The sequence below is a fragment of the Crinia signifera genome, chromosome 6 (assembly GCF_055691185.1).
Source record: "Crinia signifera chromosome 6, ASM5569118v1, whole genome shotgun sequence".
Classification (NCBI taxonomy): Eukaryota; Metazoa; Chordata; class Amphibia; order Anura; family Myobatrachidae; genus Crinia; species Crinia signifera.
The window spans coordinates 80,568,695-80,582,718 of record NC_139222.1 but is presented as its reverse complement, the minus strand read 5'-3'; the positions used below and the strand labels follow the sequence as shown (position 1 = coordinate 80,582,718).

Below are 14,024 nucleotides of genomic sequence, written 5' to 3'. Positions count from 1 at the left end.
AGTATGATTACAGGACCGTATTCCCGGGTATGTCCCTGCATTTTCTGGCGTGAAAGGGGTATAAAAGAGCAGGCCTATGAATCCAGATGTTTTAAAACTACAAAATATAAGCATGCTTTATTCATTTCACAGGTAAAGTCCAAAGGACAATAATGTGAGAGAAAACAAATATTTAAGCAGGGTCCAAAGTGATATTTGGAGAACATTGAACTTTACTTTCACTCTGTAACAATTATTTTCACTTACTGTGAGTTCCATGTGCAACACACAACCTACACAAGCTGTATCTGGAACATCATGTAAGCAAGTATTTAAATATCAATCCATCTGTGCGCCCATTGAAAAAACAATTACAACATTACCAATCATCATGCCTACCTACTATCCAAGAAGTTGCTGATGCATGTTTGGTGTTATTCTGGTATTCATGATAACAGGGTGATCTGGAAACTCAGAAATTACCTCACATCAAATGTCACCTAAAAAGCACATTCCAGGGAACTAAATATTCTCCTTGATGCAGTAATAAAGTGTAAATCACATTCAACAGACTCATTACAGCACCGATACAGTAACTAAAGGCAACAAGAGAGCTTGCATGTTGCTGAAAATTACTATATTGAACCTGTTTTTCTCAAAATGGTTCCTATAGCTGATGAACATGCATTAATATCTACGCAATCAGTTTGCTATTCACAGGAACAGGAAGTCTAATGTAGACACCCAAGGGCTTTGCCACAATAAAGAAGGTAAGCCAGTAATTTCAACATCTCAGTTACAGTACCTGTCCTAATGGATCCCTATGTAGTGCATCCAACATGGCTGCCTCACCTGGTACCTTTTGTGGGTGGAATCGATGACCTGTGAAATTTATTATCTAAAATCACTGATCCAATCCTGCATTGTTTATGCTGTGCTCTAATGGTTTTAACATTTTAAGTGCTTTTTTTGATGTATTTAAAATGAATTTGAGTCTTGTTGCTACCACAGGATTGCATGTACAGTAGCTGGATTTTGGAATGGAATATTATCTCATCTACTTCAGTCTCCACCTCTATGTCATGCTGCTCTACTAACTGGTTACAGAAGAAAGTGGTGAATAATACCATACAAGCTGCTTCTGTGGGGGGCAATCCAAATGTTTTTTACTTTGGCATCTATTTGTATCACTCTCTCAGTATGTTGGCAATCTTGCCTTTTCTCAAAATGGTCATGTGCGATATTTAACTCTTTTAATGCATTTTCTATTTGGCCACTTCAAGAGGGGGAGGAGCACTTATTGTGCATTTTTTCTTGCCACCTCATTTGCCCGCATCACAGCTGCCTGGCTTCCACTTCTCATCTCACTGCTCCCCGTGCCTGCATCGCTGCTCCCCACTGCCTGGCCCCCGCTTCCCCTCACCCAACATCAATTCCCACATAGCTGTCCGGATCACTACTCCCTGCCTCCCATTTCTCCTCACCTTGCTGCTCCCAGCTGCTTGCATTAGGGATGGTCATCGTCATTGCCATCAATGGTTGCCATCGATGGCAATAGTGCAACTGGCCATTGATAGAGTTAAACTATGCAATGGATGATCATCGATATCATCCAATTTGTTTGATTGATTGGCATGTTGGCCAAGCAAGACACGGGAGCGTGGCTTCATTGGTGTCTGGGTACTTTGAGAAAAAAACAAACAAAAGCAAAACATTGGATTTGCTGTGCCATCGATGGAGGGAACCCATCTGGTTCTCCCCCATCGATGGCAATAGTATTCAACATCGGCGACAAACCATTGATGATTTCAAATCATCGATGGCCAATGGTCAACCCTAGCCCACATCATTGCTCCCTGCTGCCCAGCTCCCTCTTATCCTCACCTCACTTCTTCCCACTTTACTTCTCCCCACTACCCAACTACCCAGATCCCTCTTCTCCTCACCTCACTGCTCGCCTATGCCTGAATTGCTGCCCCCCACTGCCCGGCTCTGGTTTCTCCTCACCTCACTGCTCCCCACATTGCTGCTCCACGCTGCAGAATCTGATGGCAGGGCACAGTTAACCCGAACACATGCAGTCTAACCGGCAGGTCTGAATCGGCCCAACAGTGCCATGTGTCATGTCCATGCTGTCTGTAATCAAGATGGTGCGCAAATATGCTATGCCCAGCTTAATTTGTTTAATTGCAATATGGAATAGTCAGTAAATTTACTTAACAATGACCATACAATGTACAGTATGCAACAGCTATGTTTGTGTGATTGGAAAGTCTCTGAGCAAAAATGAATTCATAATGATTGCAATGACATATGTTTCCTAATAAATAACATGCAATACTCCTACTCTGCAATATGTGTCCATCCACTAATGTTGCAGCTGATATTACCTCCTTTTTATGGTGTTGCCTATTGGACCAGAGGCTCTGTCCTCTCTTACACCAGCATCCAATGAAATGGCTTGGCATAGACACTTCCTGGATAGAGAGTCTTCCCCAGTCTGAGGAGAGGATGTTGTTGGCTCTGGCTCCTGGGAACGGGCCACCAGACAACCACACCTCTAATGGAGACTCCAAAAACAAACTTCCTAATGCTGCTCACTCCGTCTCCTTGCCAGCTCCCATCTTCATCTGTTGTCCTCCAATGTCTCGGTGCTGTATGCTGCTCTCACAGAATCTTTCACTCCTGTCTTGAACAAACCACTTCCCTATGCAGTACCTACCTTACTTCTGCTCTTGACTCTGTAGCTCCAGCAACCACCAAATTCACCAGATACTGTATTTGCAAAAATGTTCACGTACCACTGGCAGTGGAGGAAATCAACGCAGACTAACTTAATTTGAATTGAATTTATGTTCTCATCATACAGTCCCTTTGTCTCTCCAAACAGTCATACTTCTCTGCCCACCCGCACATTGTCTCCCTTCCTCACTATCTGCCCTTGACTTTGACACCTATGTAACATCCAAAATGGACTCCATACAGCATTACATCAAAATCCAACAGACTCTCAACAACCTGCCCTCTCCTTCCTCTAATGACCAACCCCACCCATTTCACCAACTCACTCTACTCCTGTATCTAAAGATAAAGCAATAGCCCTCACCCGCTCCTCTCCTCCAAGCACCTCTCCATAAGACCCTATTCCCTCATGCCTCCTCAGCTACCTTTCTCCTGTTCACACCATTAGCTCATGACTTCCAATATTAACTCTATGCTGATTATTCTTAAATCTACCTCTCCTCTCCTGATCGCTCTACCTTTCTCATCACTTGTATTTCCAACTGTCTCTCTGCTATCTCTTCTTGGATGTTGCAGCACTTTCTTAAACTTAACATGTCTAAGCTGGTTATCTTCCCATCCTCCTGCATAACCTCACCTCCCACAATTTCACTATCTATTGATGGAACATCTATCTCCTCTAGCACCCAATTACACTGCCTTGGCATTATTCTTGACTCCTCTCTCTAATTTAAACCACACATTCAACCCCTCTCTCTGACCTGTTTCCACCTCATACATATTTCCAGGATCAGACCGTTTCTCACCAAGGATGCTACATAGACCCATCATCCATTCACTATTAATCTACAGATTGGACTACTGTATTCTCCTACTTTCTGGACTTCCTGTAAAACACCTCTCTCCACTCCAATCTATCCTTAATGCTGCTGCATGGCTTGTCTTCCTCTCCAAATGTACTATGTCCACCTTCCCGCTCTTACAAGCTCTACACCGGCTCTTCTCTTCAGAATATAATTCAAGCTCCTTACACTCCCTTACAAAGCCATCACCCAATCCACCCCCCACCTACATATCTGACCATATCTCTCATTACACTTCCTACCACTCTCTTCGCTTTACAAATTCACGCATTGTCTCCAGCCAACTGGCTCCTATTCCTGCCTCCAAAATTTTGGCCATTGTGCTCCTTATCTCTGGAATTCTCTATTCCTCTCTATCAGACTCTCCACCTCCCTACAACACTTGAAATGGGTTCTCAAGACACACTTCTTCATTAACCCCAGCCATCTCTCATTCTAACCTGTTTATGCTCAAATATACCCCTTCTATGTCACTCCTGTCTGTCTGACCTCCCCTTTAGAATGTAAATTCTCACAAGCAGGGTCCTTTCTCTCGTCATGTGCATTTCTTTAAATACATATATATCTGCCACCCTAATGATTGCTCCTGTGTCCTGTCCTCTAATGCAACTTTCTTTATTTACCATGTACAGTACTTGTCCTAAATTGCCTTTTACTGTAATTCATTGTTTAATCGTATTTTGCTCATTTATGTATTGTTAGGTGCTTTTGAACCAATGTAGCGCCATATAGATAACAGATAATAATAATAATAATAATTATTATTATACTAATAATTATATACTCATATTTAAGTTCTACACACATAACCCTCTGAGGCACTTGAGTATTATATAGCTTCCCTTCTGGACTGACAACTTGGTGGGACATCTATGCTACTACTGGTGCCTGTCCTTCTGTTTCCCTCCTATTTCCCTATAGATTGTAAGCTTGCAGCAGGGCTCTCCTACCTCCAAGTCTTTCTGTTGTTACCCAATTTGTTTTATCACTGTCTACTATTGTAAAGCACAACGGAATCTGCTGCGCTATATAAGAAACTGTAAATAAATAAATAAATAATAAAGGGCTGTATATATAAATAAATAAATAAATAAATAAATAAAATCTGCTCTACTTAGCATAAAGAAGGCCTGGAGTCGTTTACTGTATAACAATATTTTTCTGAGAATAGGATGACTTCTATTTCCACAGTCCCTCCATTGTTATCTGTTATGGGCAGGTGTCCAGCTTGGATAACCACTGGACTGAGCGTGAAAAATTCTGTGCCCAGTTTCCTAATGGCTATAAAACTATGCAACTAGAGCTTTTAGTCAAACATTGCCGTTCTCCTTACTGACCATCCAGTACTAAAAAGACAAAAGGACTGCCAAAATGTAATCTAATCCCTAATTAAAATTGACATTATATTTAATTGAAATTTTTTTTGATTACTAAATCGTTTATTTTATTTTTAAAAAATGTTGTACTTTAGTTCAAATAGGTTTTATTCATTTTTGATCCAGCTGGCAAATACATAACGCAATCTGTGAACTACATTAATAGCACAGGGAAAATATTGTATTTGTTTTGGCTATTATTGGTTCGTTTGTTCATCTAACCATATTTACTCTTTCTATCAATTTTAATTTATATCCCATCTACAAATATGAGGGTTCCATCCAAATTATGCAAATAAGGAAGCACAAGTCTGGTATATATAGATGTGCACTGTGAGCATTTAAATAATTCTACTGCACATTTTCCCAAAATCTACTTATCTCAGTGGTAAGTCTCAGGTAGCTGTTGGTTGATTTTTTTGTCAATGCCCATGTAACATTTCTTTCTGCCTCTACTCTTTCTACCAGTCACAGGATATTATATTCCATCTACACATATAATGGTTCCATCCACACAAATCAATGCTATATTTAAAAAGTGCCACAAGGTTTCCACAATACATGGCAAAGAACTAACTAAACATGCAAAATAGTGCATATAACCACATAAATGACATATACAGTACATACTGGGAGTACATACAGTAATTAAAGTGTACAAATTGCATAGATACTGTAAGTAGGCAATGCAGAATGGAGAGGGACCTGTTTGTAGTGGATGAAAATTTGAATTGCAAGGAAGAAAAAATGAAGGGGGGGGGGGGGGGGGTCTCATAAAAATTAAAATAAACAATTCAAACTTTTAATAACTTTTACCCTAAGGGAACACTCACAGTAAGTGTCTGTTTTAAAGTTAATATTAAATAGTACATCCATATATTTCTATAGAATAGTATTGTGATTGTAAACAAAATGTGGCTTACAGTATGGTGAAAATATAACAATCCCTTGTTAGTGTGTATAATTAATAACTAATAGTATAATAAGTTTACAAGGCACATGATACTAAACCGGAGTACTCAGGTGATTCTCACAATATACCATATTAATAGGTGTTTAACCATGCTGTCAAAATTAGAGATGAGCCATTTAATTTGGTAGAAAACTTAACACACCCAAACTTAAGGTATCCAGGGAGATCTGAGGGGGGGGGGGGGGGGGAGAAGTGGCATGAGCACAAGCTTAAGTTATCTTTTGTAACATTGTATGCTGGACCTTCTAGCAGAATACAAGTTCTAAATGTATTACCTTGAAAACATTCAATTCAAATCACAAAAAGAAAGCCAAAACAGTTAGAAACTAATTGCGGTCGCCATTGTGTTGTTGTCAAAAAGCACCTATCGGGTCGGGTTTCACCTTCAACTGAAACTATGCAGGTGTGCCGATGAACTTAGGAAGAGCAGTGGTCACATTTGGATCCCATTGTGAACCACACAGGTGCTGCTGTACATGTAGCTGCCCCTTCAAGGCTTGGAGCTAGGAGGCAGGTGACTCCATTGCCTCTTGGAGTTACCCCTCTGGTTTTGAAGGACTTAAAATATTATCTTTCACTTCAAATATAATATCAAACAGAAGTTAATAAATTACAGAAAAGCCCAATAACAAAAGCACTGACAAATCAGTATGAGCTAAAAAAAGAAAATGACAATAAAAGAAGCTTGGATTCATTGTCCCCAAATTAATAACCAGCTCCAGACCTCATACTTGAAAATTGGGGGGGGGGGGGGGGGAAACTATTTGGCGGATCCCTCAAAATTCCAATGACCAGCACTGGCCTGAAACAGCTGAGGGTATAATGACATAGAAGAGAGACAGAGCGTAAGTTCCCCTGGCCTTTACTAAGCTACAAACTGTTTAGTTTAGGTCTTGATTTAACAAGTAAGTTAGCTTTCAATTTTCAAATACATAAACATTTGATCCAAAATCGGATCTATTATTATGTAGCATAGCACCATCAAAGCAGAGACGCCTTGGCGTAGCTTGTGGTTTACCATATGTTTGCAAATGTATGTAAATTAGATATTACCTATAATGAAAGATGTTTCCTTTTCATATTCTGTAGACCTTTTCATTTTGGACAATGCAAGCTGTTCAGGCCCTCTTTGTCTTGCTCAGTGTGCCCTCGGTGCTTTGCGGTACCCAGCTATGTAGTGATCCAGACAACAATGCCTATTCCGTCATTACATGTGGTGCCCCTGGAAAAGATGGTTTACCTGGCAGGGATGGTAAAAATGGGCTAAAGGGAGAGAAAGGAGAACGAGGTAAAACATCTTGTTATTCTTCAGTCAGAAAGAGACCATAATGTATTTTTTTATATATATTTTGTATTCTGATAAAAAAAAAAAAAAAAAAAGATTCTATTTGTGAATTAACCTTATAGCAGCATTGTACAGAATGCACATTTGGTGGTAAATGTAATAGTATGCAAACTGTAGACGTAGACAGGTTCTTGGCGACTCTGCCCAATGTTTTAAAGTAGCAGTCGTATCAAAGGAAAAAACCAACCTGGTTTTGCCTTTTAAATGAATGCTACCTTAAATGTTGGGCAGAATCTCCATGATTCCTTCAATGACTGCAGTTTGCAGGCTATTAACATTTATCACTAGCATCTATATATATATATATATATATATATATATATATATATATATATATATATATATATATATATATATATACACAGTACATGTAGCAGCTGATACAGGGTTGAAAGTACTTTAAATTGGCCATAATTGCACAGACATTGGCCCTCATTCAGATTCAGTCGCTCGCATGCACATTCGCAAGCATCCTTACAAGATTAATACACACGCACGCATCCTGTATAATCACGCCTATTGTGGTTGCAAAATCATTCGTTCGCAAATACAACAAAAGGGGAGTGGACTGATTGTGCACGCAGGGTTACATAGTTACATAGTTACATAGTAGATAAGGCTGAATAAAGACTTGCGTCCATCTAGTTCAACCTACGTTTTAATAGCTTATCCCTTGTAAAAGACAGAATATGGTTCTTATTAGTACCCCTGGATATTTTTATCCAATAAATGCTTGTCCAACCTTATTTTGAACGTATTTATTTTATCTGCCAACACCACCTCTCCAGGAAGAGAGTTCCAAAGTTTGACTGCTCTGACCGTAAAGAATTTTTTTCTTTTAAAGGGAACAAAATTTTCTTTCCTCTAATCTAAATTCGTGCCCTTGTGTCCTAGTTTCCTTTCTTGCAGTAAAAAGAGTGCTTGAGAGTTCCTTATATTGGCCCCTGATATATTTGTACATGTTGAGCATGTCCCCCCTTAAACGTCTCTTCTCTAGTGTAAATAGTCCTTGCTTGCTTAATCTCTCCACATAGCTTAAATTCTCCATTCCCCTAATAAGCTTTGTTGCTCTTCTTTGGGTTTTTTCCAATTCCATGATGTCCTTTTTACAGTGTGGGGCCCAGAACTGTACTCCATATTCAAGGTGTGGTCTAACCAATGCCTTGTACAGTGGCATAATTACTTTTGAGTCCCTAGTTTCCATGCCCCTTTTAATACATGCTAGAATTCTGTTGGCCTTTTTTGTTGCAATGTGATATTGAACACTGCACCCCAGCTTATTATCTATATGGACTCCTAGATCCTTTTCAAGTGCTGAAGTACCTAATGCCTCCCCGCTTAGGTTGTAACTTGCACACTGGTTACGTCTCCCGATATGCATTACCTTGCATTTATCCACATTGAACCTCATCTTCCACTTTTTAGCCCACTCATCTAGTTTGTTAAGATCAAGGGTAAACAGTTCGCACGCACATCCCTACACAAATGTGTTTGCCGTGGGTATGCATTGAGTTGTTGTTGTGAGTTAATTGCCATTTGCCATCAGGTGAGATTGATTTAGCCATTTAGTGCATGTTGATTGGGGTTGGGAATGTTGAGCCGGAAAAAGGATGGGCTGCGAAACTTAAAACCTGCATTTTCCTTGCAAATGTTTTTAAGGTTGAGGCGTACAAGCACTCTTGCACACATGCAAAGCCAAACCGCAGCACTTGTAATCAACGCCCATGTGTATGCCTAGGTATATGCCTAGTTTTGCTCATTATGCTGGACACGCCCATACAAATGCCCACATCACGCTTACTTTCCATACATTCGTTCGCAAGGCTAAAGCTGCTCGGTAGGGTGCTTGCGAATAGGTTGGTGGCACCTTGCGCATGTGCATTGGTTTCATTCTGTAGATAAATGTGAATTCGCATGCGAGCGTGTCCATCTGAATGAGGGCCATTGTGTGAATCTAACAAAATGCATATTGCAAAGTTTGAATGTAACATGTTGGTTCTAAGATTTATTTTATTGTTACTTAAAATATCCTGTTTTCCATTCAGAGGCATAGTAAAAGTATCCTGTGTGGAATCCATTCTTTTTTCACCATGTTTTAATGTATACATAATTGTGAATGGACCACTGCTTTCCACAAGCTTCATTTGATAGCCATTATCATCATAAGTAGACTCTTGCCTAGGCTTATCCTTGGTTCAAAATATCTGAATGTCTAAAAGCAATGTGTATTAACCACTGAAAGCAATACCTCCAGCCAACTCTGCATAGCCCGCACTGTACACTGGTTCGTGAGAATGCTCCATTACTGCTCAAAGCACACCTCCAGTCACAAGTGGAGATCCCACTAAATGTGTATGACTGCTTATCATTTGCTTGGTTTGTGAGGAAATAGGAGTACAGTCAGTTCTCCAGCGGCATAGTGTATGCTTCTTCTGTAAATATTTAAATTTCTTTTCCCAAAAACATTTCAGGACAACCAGGTCCAGCTGGACCTCCTGGACCAAGGGGAGAACAGGGTCCCTCTGGCCCGAAAGGTGAAAAAGGGGATAGTGGAGCATCAGGTAAAAAAAAAAATATTTTATTGAACATTGATGATATTGTTCTTGTTACTTTATGATATAGTTACATTTGACGTAATGTATTAAAACATTAACTTTTTAGATAATAATGATACAAATATTCAAATACATAAATTGAAAGTTTACAACCATGCTCAAAGTTAGCAATGTAAAACTTTGATCCCACATAACGCATTGGGGTTAGAGTAGGTTCCCTAGGATGTAAAGGGCAGAATAACTGGGCCAAGTGGTTCTTATCTGCCGTCAAATTCTATGTTTAAGTGCAGTCAATACTAATTCTACCCCCTATTTATATTTCACTGCAAAAGACAGCAAAAAGTTATATGTTATAAGGTTATGGTCTTGCAATAGTGGTTATGGAAAGAATTTATTTGTAAAGTGATAAATGTAAAGTGGCAGCAAATATGCAGATCACAACCATTTTCCGGGCATGCTTAGCCTGAAACTACGATCTCATAAGCAGAAAACATGGAACCCACATCCATGGGTATTCTTCATGACTATACAGTTACACAGAACTGCGACAATCAAATCATCTGCAACCGATGCTGCATTTTGTATGCATTTGCTTGTATCTGCAAATCCTCCCGTACTCATCTCACTATAAATCCTGGGGCTATGACACTTGCACAAGGGATAACAGCTGTAAATGCATTAGCATGCAATAGGACTTGTGTTATTAAATGTCTAAAATCAGGAGAAAAAAAATTCTTAGGGTCTCCCCCAAATCCATAACCAGCTGTGGACCTCTGAGTCTAGACTGGCACTGTATTACAAAATACTGTACTTTCCAATAACCTAACCAGACAGGATGATGTTGCTATAGTAGCAGGACACACAGTGTGGTATCCCCCTGTCATAATAGCAACCATCGTAAACTGGTAAACCCAAAGATGGTCTCCCTTGGGAATTTGGTATGCCCCAAAAAATTAGGTTTCCCCTCCTCTAGGGTTCTTCCTTACACTCCAGATGATGGTTGTTATGGGGGTAATTATTGTTAAAGTGTTACATAATTTAGTTTTTTTTACAGAAGGTCTACAAATCCCAGCAAGCACTGTACACTCCTCATGTACTTTTTGTCCCATTCTGTCTTGTCATACTACATAATGTAGGAACAGAATAGCAGGTGCACCATACACCATTTACATTTTTGATGCACCTGCTACTCAGCGTGGCCACACCCCTGTAAAAAAAATTTGGGGTTTTATTCCCCAAAAACATTGAAGCAATAAACACCTGTGTTCACTGTCCTGATAGCCTTGGAGTGCCGCCTTATTCCTTTTTCTATGTATTTCACTGACATCTGTTGCATTTATAGTATGCTAACTGTAGCAAATATGAATTAAAATGTAGTTATGGCATGATTATAATACTGTACAGTGCTTTCTGTTCACTATTGGACACTACCTATTAATACTAAGCACTCATTCCTCAGCACTGGAAGCTCTCATGAAACAAGTAACAACTCTGGAAGGACTAGCCACTGGATTGCAGTTAAAGATAACACAGCAGAATAAAGGTGTGTTTACCACAGTGACATTTTTTTTATTTCCGTATATATAATTACCTTCTATTTGTCAAAGAAAATGTGATGGGGTTTATTTACTAAGATGGGAGCTCTATTAAAGATGGGCAACCAATCAGATCTTGGGCCAGATGCACTAAGCTTCAAAAGTGATAAAATGGAGAGTGATAAACAACCAACCAATAAGCTCCTGCCTGAAATTTTTCAAAGACAGTCTGTGACATGGAAGTTTGGAGCTGACAGTTTATCATTCCCCATTTATTACTGTTGAAGCTTAGTGCAACTGGCCCTTAATCTTATCTTCTAGAACAGTAATGGCTAACCTTGACACTCCAGCTGTTGTTGAACTACACATCCCAGCATGCCCTGCATCAGTTTTAGCATGCCCAAATAGTAAAACGCGTCCTCTCGACCTTTTCATACCCCCACTATCCACGTAGGCTTGGAGTTGATTTTCTATAGTGTGGCGAGCTAAGCGAGCCGCCGAGCCCGAAGCGTGGCGAGTGGGCGCGGATTACGTTACATGTATTCCACATCCCCTCGCCACACTTCGGTCTCCATGGCTCGCTGCGCTCGCCACACCAATGTGGATAGTGGTGGTATGAAAAGGTCGGGAGGACGTGTTCCGCTGCTCTCGCCACACTTCGGGGTGGCGTGGATAGTGGACAGGTGCCTAAATCACATTGTATGTCATACAAGTGTATAGTACATTAAATGGCATCGCACCCTATAAATCGCATGCGATTTTAAGTGCGGTGCGATCCGATCTTATCGCACCGTACAAGGACAGAGAGCAGCGAATAAATTACATAGGAAAATCGCATGCGATGCGATTTCCCTACGGTGCCTTACTCATGGTAATTGGGCGCCTTGCTAATACATAAGTACCAAAAATTATGTTAGTGCTTTCTGAAATTTAACTTGCTTACCTAATTATTGTACAAAACAATCTCCCAGCTTTAAACATCATTTATCTTTGTGACAAAACTTAACAAAAATGTCCTAGTTTTAAATTCTTCAATATACTATTAGGAATGTTAAAGCCTGGGGTAAGCCATCAATTCTTTCTTCTTTTATATTCCAGCTTTTGCCTTTTTCAAAGGAAGAGTAACACATGGAGAAAAGTTGTATGTCTCAAACGGTGACGAAGCAAATTATAATGAGGCAAAGGAAGTTTGTGCTAAATCAGGCGGTCAGCTGGCATCACCAAAGAATGCTGCAGAGAACCAGGCTGTGTTTTCTATTCGCAAACAATATGGGGTTAATGCATATCTGGGCATAAATGACATAGAGAAAGAGGGCTCTTTTAGGTTCCTTAATGGTGAAATACCTACCTACAAAAACTGGGCTCTATTTGAACCCAATAATGGCTTTGGACTAATACAAGAGGATTGTGTAGAAATGTATGACAACGGATACTGGAATGATAAGAATTGTGGTGAAAAACGTCTTATCATTTGTGAGTTTCAGTAATTATTAAAGTAAAATTGCAATATTTTAAAAATATCTTTATTGAAGTGTTTCAATGTCTTTCTGGTATACTAAAGGTAACATTAAACATCCTAGCATCTGATGTGTGTAACCTCTAGCATGTATATACATCACATTTCAAGACTTACAAACTAAACCTGAAATAATGACTCGAAGACTTAGGTTTGGCAGAAACTGTTAGCTGATTTATTTTAGCACTTTTAAGCTAGATTAATTTATTAATAATTAATTAATGGTGACCCAGAAAGAACGGCTAATTAACTAAGCTCCACCCACACAATCTGCATACGTATTCAAGCCTACCTTAACAAGCGGTATCCGCTCGACCTACTGCATGGACTACCCACTGATCCGGGTGGGGTCGCTGACCCCTGAGCGGGTGATCGAGCGAAGGCCTAAGCCAATGAGAGGTGAGCGCACCGAAAAGCAAACATATACGTAGCATCATCATCATCATTTAAATAAAAAGTAATTCTATTAACCTGCCATTCTTTCCTGCCTATCAGCCAACGCAATTAACACCCACCCCACCATATTAGACTACTCCCTTTCCTGACCTGATATCCAAGCAAACACTGCCCCTTCCTGAGTCCTTATTGGAACACCGAGTCACATGCTTCCCAAGGTCACACAGCAGCCTTGGATGTTTAACCCACTCCACGCCTATTGCAGGCATTACGTTATTCTACTATAATTATTAATTATTAAACAATAGGATCATTTCTAGTCATAAATTCATGATTTTTGTCCATCTGGATCATACTTTCAAACAAGTTATTACAGAAAAAATAAGGTTGTGATAATTTCATATTGGGTGAAACAATGATTACACAAAACAGTGGCAATATAGGCAAACGCTAGAATAAGTATGTGACAGGACAAATACACCTATGGTGGCTTACCTTACATAAATTAATATACACCACATAATGAAGAGTTAGGATGACTGACTGCTTCTGCAGCTGACTCTCTCCACAACACACAGCAGTGTGTGTGTGTGCTGGGTTAAGGAGAGAGGCTGCTGCAGCAGCAGTCAGTCCTCTCTCCCTGCTCAGTGTGCAGTTGTTAGCAATGGGGGTTCAGCGGGACTGGGACCACTTGTTTCTCCCCACTCTCTCATAACTAGACTTGTAAATCCAAATCCATTCACA

The 14,024-nt window shown here is 39.9% G+C and overlaps 1 protein-coding gene across 1 annotated transcript; it reads left to right on the top strand.

Moving 5' to 3' along the window:
* Positions 1–373: 373 nt before the first annotated feature.
* On the top strand, positions 374–12,855 carry LOC146009611 (pulmonary surfactant-associated protein D-like). Its single transcript, XM_083150059.1, has 5 exons — positions 374–749; positions 7,023–7,221; positions 9,750–9,839; positions 11,293–11,376; positions 12,467–12,855. Exons 2-5 carry the CDS (start codon positions 7,041–7,043, stop codon positions 12,853–12,855), a joined length of 744 nt encoding a protein of 247 aa, XP_083006185.1. The 5' UTR covers positions 374–749; positions 7,023–7,040.
* Positions 12,856–14,024: the final 1,169 nt, after the last annotated feature.